This window comes from Terrapene carolina, unplaced genomic scaffold (genome assembly GCF_002925995.2).
Source record: "Terrapene carolina triunguis isolate 2854851 unplaced genomic scaffold, T_m_triunguis-2.0 Scaffold27364, whole genome shotgun sequence".
NCBI lineage: Eukaryota > Metazoa > Chordata > Testudines > Emydidae > Terrapene > Terrapene triunguis.
The window spans coordinates 1-6,219 of record NW_020691715.1 but is presented as its reverse complement, the minus strand read 5'-3'; the positions used below and the strand labels follow the sequence as shown (position 1 = coordinate 6,219).

The window sequence follows — 6,219 nt, the reverse complement described above, 5'->3', positions numbered from 1 at the left end:
TTCTCAGCACAAGGACACTGCCGTGCTCCATGGCAGCTCAGCTCCGGGCAGCCCCAGGGAGCAAGAATAGCAGGTACACAGCCAGGAAAGGGAGTGCGGGGCTGGGTGGTGTGCGCTAACAATACAACGCCTGCCCAACTGACTGGGGGCAGGAAGCCAGAAGGTGCCCAGCTCAGCTGAGCTCAGTCTAGCTAGGGGACCCTAGGCAGGGGGCTGGACAGTGCCTGCACTGTACCAGGGCTGCCTGATCCAGAGGGGAGGGGGCATCTGGCCCAGTCCATGTGCCTCCTCCCTTTCCAGCAGTGCACACCCCAGCAGGCCTGCTCACAGGAAGAAGGGTGCAGGCTGCGGGAGCCTCCCCGCAGAGGCACTCACCTTTATTTTGGGATTTTTTTTGTTCCATTTTTTTTTTAAATAATGTCACTAGTGGAAAAAAAAAAAAGCCAACAAATGAACCATCCAGCCGGCTCCTCCCACTACCCTAAACAGGGCCATGGCCAGACCAGACAGTGGGGGTGGGGGGCTGGGCACAGCAAAGAGATATGCACTCAGGCCCCCAGCTTCCCCTTCTTGCCAGGGCTGGGGGTTGGTCATGATGGGAAGGGCTGACGCTGCAGAGGGGAGCTGAGCAGTAGAGGGCAGCCCCCAGCCCCCATGCACTTGCCCCACAGAAAGTGCAAGAGCTTCCCAGCTGGAGGGAAGCAGGACAGCTGCTCAGTGCATTAGCCCCCTGAGGGCTGAGGTGCTGGGAGCTCCCAAGCCAGGAAGAGCCCTGGGGAAGGGGCTGGACAAGCAGCCCATGGGCCTCTGATCAGTTCTAAGGCCCCTGACTGTCCGTGCTACCCTGAATACATTCAGTGGGCCTGGTATGGGGTGGCCCAGGGACAGCTGCCTGCCCCATGTGGCTGGGGAGCACTGGGAGACAGCCTCAGCAGGGCGAGGTGAGGAAGCTAAGGGACGGAGGTGGAGTGGCGGCATCAGGCTCCGCTCAGCGTTCCTGGGCCAGCCCTGCGTCACAGCCACTCTGCGGCACTGTGGGAGGGTCTGCAGCAGGGGTATAAATATTGAACTAGAGCAAGGCAGTGGGAGGAAAGGGGACCCCAAGTTGCAGCAGAGAAGGGATTAAACAGAAGTCTCTGTGCCGCTGGGAGCAAGAGGAATGAAAAAGACATGGAGTCAGGACAACATAGACCCCGAGTGGAGGCAGGGGGCACAACCCAGTGGTGAGTAGCTTGAGCAGTTCAGAGGGGCCTATGCCCCTACCTCCATTATTTTGCTAGTGACAAGTAACTGCCCCATGGAAACCAGGTACCAGGCAGCAGAACCGCTCCAGCCTGCCTTGGCTCAAGCTTAACCAGAAGGAGCCTTCCCAGGAAGAGATAGAGGGTGAGCCTGTCACCAACCGAGACCCCCACACCTGGAACTGGAGAGAAGGGGGCTGCAGGCAGAAGAGCAGAGGCTGGGGGTTGAGATGGGGGCAGCCCCACGCACCCAGCAGGAAGGGGAGGGGAGCAGCAGAGAACCCACGAGAAGGAGCCAGGAATCCTGCCAGCCATCGGGCACCAAGGACCGAGGCAAGAGGCTGCATAGAGGGAAGTTCTCATGGGTGGGAGAGCACACCTTGCAGGTCTGTCCCCACCACACACTCAACAAGGGAAGTAATTAACACAGGCAGAGAACCCAAACCACCACCCCACCAGAAAGGTCCCGTCCCCCTGCACGGTATCATCCGGGAAAGTTGCTACTCCACAGGAGGAGGGTGCTGGACAGCACTGGGTTGGACGGTCCCCTCCCCTCCCCACCCCACCCCTCAGTCCTGGGCCTCAGCAGCAGCCTCCGCCCGCTGGTTTGACTGGAGTGCTGTCGATTCTGAGGTTGGGTCTGTCCCCACCAGTGGTGGCACCGGGGCCCATGCGCTTCTTGATCTCAGCGGCCATGGTCATGAATGACTGCTCCACGTTGGTGGCGTTTTTGGCGCTGGTCTCCAAGAAGGGGATGCCCAAGGAGTCTGCAAATTCCTAAGCAAAGGCAGGGGAGGAGAAAGGGTTACAGGCTGGCAAGGCCCCTCCTGTCTGTGGCCCAATAGGGGCAGGGCTGTCCCCATCACCAAGAGTCACCTACCCAGGAGGGCCCTCACCCCCTTGGGGAGAGGGGTCAGTCTCAGCACTGCCCCAGCCAGATATTCACCATTCAGACCCCTAGCTCCCAGGCAGTAGGTCTGGTCAGTCATTAGCCCCCCTTTGTAGATGGGGAAACCAAGGCACACCCCAGGGAAGTGACTTACCAAAAGGGACACAGCAAGCAAGTGGCAGAGCTGGAAAAAGAATCCAGAGGCCCCTGCTCTAACTAGACCTGACTTTCCTCCCAGAGCCAGCAATAGAACCCAGCAGTTCGGGATGATGGGTTGGAGATCCTAACCACATCCACAGCTCCTTGGTGCCACAGGGCAGACTGCTACGTCCCAGAAATTTAGCCTATTTCACCCCATCACTCCTAGTTCTGTCCCCAGACACCTGTGCACTCATCTAGTGTCCTCCAGCCAGACAGGTGGCCAGGAGTCTGAGCCCATGGCTGGCAGTGGGGATGGAGGCAGCCAGCACAGCCCCAGAGATCGGCCCTACTGCTGGCAAATAGCAAGCCCTTCTCCTGAGCTACAGCCAGGCATGAAGGGGAGGAAGCAGCTGATAGGACAAGTGCTGCCCCTTGGTGGGGCTTCCTGGTACTGCAGGAACACACTGCAGTAGGGACAGCCACTCAGTTAATAGGGCCCCACCTGAGAGTTGCTGCCTGTCTGCATCTGCCAGAGACAGAAGGGGGAGTGCTATCGACAAGCATCAGAGGGGCTTGCTGTGCCCTGCTCACCTTGGCAGTGGTGTAGTCCACCACTTTCTTCGTGGTGAGGTCGCACTTGTTGCCCACCAGCAACTTGTTGACGTTCTCGCTGGCATAGCGCTCGATCTCCTGCAGCCACTGCTTCACGTTGCTGTAGGACTCCTGCAACAGGGAACGTGGGCTCAGCTGGACCCCAGCCACCCTGCCAGCACGCTTACAGCAACAGCTCAGCGTGCCCACACAGTGGGGAGCAGGTCCCCAGCACCCCTCAGCAAGGGTGCACCTCCATTTCATAGGCAGGAAATGGAGATGGGGAAGCAACTAGCACAAGGGTCACAGTGAGTTGGTAGCTCAGCTGGGGACAGAACCCAGGAGTCCTGCTCCCAGTGCTTGCTCTACCAGTACAGCCCTTCCCATGTTCAGCAGCTGTCCTTAGATGCGGTTACCTTGATGTCCTTCCCACCTACTCCAGGCAGCTGCTGCCAGCCTTGCCATCTTCAGAAACTGCCCAATTCCCCATCTTCAAGGTGATTATGGAAATGAAGGCAGCGCAGCCCCCTGGGCCTGGCTTTGCAACCTGCTCTATGGGCCAGTCATGGGTACGCCAGCTGCTGGCACACAGCAGAGTAGCTGCTGCTATAGCTGGGTGTGACACCTGCATCAGCAATGCCTGGGGCAGATGCAGAAGGAATGCAACGCTCCATTGGCCCAGGAAGGGGCAGTGCCCAGCACAAAGGATGTAGGTATGGATGGTCACTTGGGAATAGTGATCAGGACCACTCTCTTCCCCAACAACCCCACACACCCACCACAACTCAGCAGTGGAGATTGCCCAGTCTCCACTGCTGCCACCCAGCAGGCAGGGTCTGGCTATCAACAGTGAGGCATTCTTACAGCACTGCTCTAGTCCTGGAACCAGGACAGAACCCAGGGGGGTCCTGGCTCCCTAGGTGCCCAGCAGGAGGCCCGTTGCCTGAACCTGGAGGGGCCCTGGATGCAGGGAGGTCAGGGAGCTGTCTGAGGACTTGCAGGGCCAGAGTACTTGGGGCAGCATTACCTGATCTGTTACATCATACACCACGATGATGCCATGCGCCCCCCTGTAGTAGCTGGAGGTGATGGTCCGGAACCGCTCCTGACCAGCAGTATCCCACTGCAAGAGAAGGGAGGGGAGGGGTTGGACCTTGCATTTATCCTCTTCCAGAGACAGACAGCACCCCCTAGAGGGGAAACCCCCATATTCCATTCCCCACACTCCTCCGCCAGCCAGTCCCCCACCCTGGTATAGGATAGGAGCTGGCACTCTCAGAAGGGAAAGGCCTGTATACCATTCCCTGCCCTCCAGAGCCAGTCCCCGGAGGTCAATGCAGCGGCACTGTGGTCAGGGGCCAGATACTCACGATCTGTAGTTTGATGGTTTTGCCGTCCAGCTCGATGGTCCGGATTTTGAAGTCCACCCCAATGGTGCTGATGTAGCTCTCTGTGTAGGTGTCATCCTGGAGGGTGCAGAATGAGGTGATTACTAGGACAGCTGGGGTCTGTGCTCATAACCTTCTTCATCACCCAATTCTAGTGGTGGGGCAAAAAGCCCTGATGCCCAGTGGCCTGGATCTAAACACTCCTCAGACATTAACAGCCACCACTCAAAGGTGAACAGATGCCAGCCCAGTGCTGAGCAGAGAGGAGGGTTTGGGATTCCTTTAAATAAGGGGCTTTTATTAAGTGCTTTGGAGATCCTGGTCAGGAGCTGCTTAGCTTCCAGGAAGGTTCTGCAGTTTAAAAAGCCTATTTTAATCAACTGTCATTCTAGCAAGACAACTCCTTGGTACCTGCCCATTGTCAAAGGACACGCAGCACCAGCCATTCAGCTGCCCTGTAATGCTTGATACTCCTACCCCAAAGTGCTTTATGGACAGATAAGACTATATGCAGCCACCTCTGGGGTGGCATATGGGGACCATTAAGCAGCACACAGTGATAATGTGCAAGTTTAGGACAGGAAGTGAAGCCTGTAACCAGATGTGGAGTTACAGGAGGCCAAATATAATCACTCAAGATGGAAACTGACCAGGGCACCAGAGTGATTACGGAACCTCTTGGGACAGTGTCACAGGTCTTGACTGAACCCAAAGAGTCAGGAACCCAGTTTTAAGTCTTTTGCAAAAGGCAGCACCTCCAATAGCAATGTCCTCAAGCATTGCACTGGGACAACACTGACTACAAGGGCACAGAGATCCCTACTGAGCCCTCCCCGCGGTTCAGCACTCTCCTGCCCAGCATGATACTGGGGTCAGACTGTGGGAAGAGGGCACCCTATTACATCTCTGCTGTTCCCTGCAGTGTGGAGGTCTCCTAGCCAAACACTGACAGGACTAAATGTCTTTAGCTTGCAAATTTAACTAGGTCACTGTACGATGGTTTGAGTTTTCATAAAATATGCCCCAGGGTGATGAGACCTGAGTAGCCACATCTCAGACACCACAGCCTCACTGCAACAGCGCTGGAACAGATGTGGCCAGCCTGTCACCATATGGCTAGATAGCTGCCCACTGGATCATGAGGGGCTCTGCACAAGGCAGGGACACTCACAGCAAATCGCAGCAGGAGGCAGGACTTCCCCACACCAGAGTCTCCAATCAGCAGCAGCTTGAACAGGTAATCGCTGAAACAGACACAGATGGAGAATGAGGGAAACAGAACAGTTCCTGACTTTTCTAGTAGTGTGGATAACTAGAGACCTCTCCCCTGCTCAGACCAGGGAGTGTTCCCAGTGGAAGAAGACTAGAGGGCTTGGAGTACATGTAGTGGGGAAAGTGTATGTGCTGGCAAACAACTTTGGAGTAGGGCATGGGGGCTCTTTATACAGGGATCCTTAGTCAGATCCGGGCAGTCAGGACTCTGCTCCCTACCACCCACAACGTTCCCGAGAGACAACAGGGAACATCAGATGCTCCACTGGGATGTAATTAGAACCCAAAAATTATGGCTCCTGGCCCTCCTGCTTTAAGCACTAGAGCTCACTCCCCTCCCAGAGTGGAGAATAAAAGCCAGGAGTCTGAACTCCAACCCTCTCCCTAGCTTTGGATCAGTGCACCCTATACATTCAGATTAGTTTAATAGGACTTGCCTACAATGGCAGTATCTTACAGAGCAGGATCACCCTCCCAAACTTTGAGAGGTCCACTTTCCAGGGTGCAGCCCATGGTGGAGGTCAGAAATGCAGGGGAGCAGGGAGAATAGCATGGAGTGCTTGGTTTTGGTACTTAGACTGCCTCATGAGTGGGGACAAACTCTCTACAGGACCCTCAAGATAGATCTTGTTGGGGGCTCAGGGGATCCCAGAAACTAAAGCATTAACAAACCCTGGAAACATTAAGAATCTGGGAA

At 56.1% G+C, this 6,219-nt stretch overlaps 1 protein-coding gene across 1 annotated transcript; it reads right to left on the bottom strand.

Annotated features, from left to right (window-relative positions):
* Window positions 1-348: 348 nt before the first annotated feature.
* Window positions 349-5,562, bottom strand: LOC112110741 (ras-related protein Rab-1B; the record flags this gene model as incomplete). Its single annotated transcript, XM_026662426.1, has 5 exons — window positions 349-2,018; window positions 2,863-2,994; window positions 3,890-3,985; window positions 4,233-4,328; window positions 5,422-5,562. Coding segments are annotated over 5 exons (660 nt in total), but the record flags the coding sequence as incomplete, so codon positions are not given.
* Window positions 5,563-6,219: the final 657 nt, after the last annotated feature.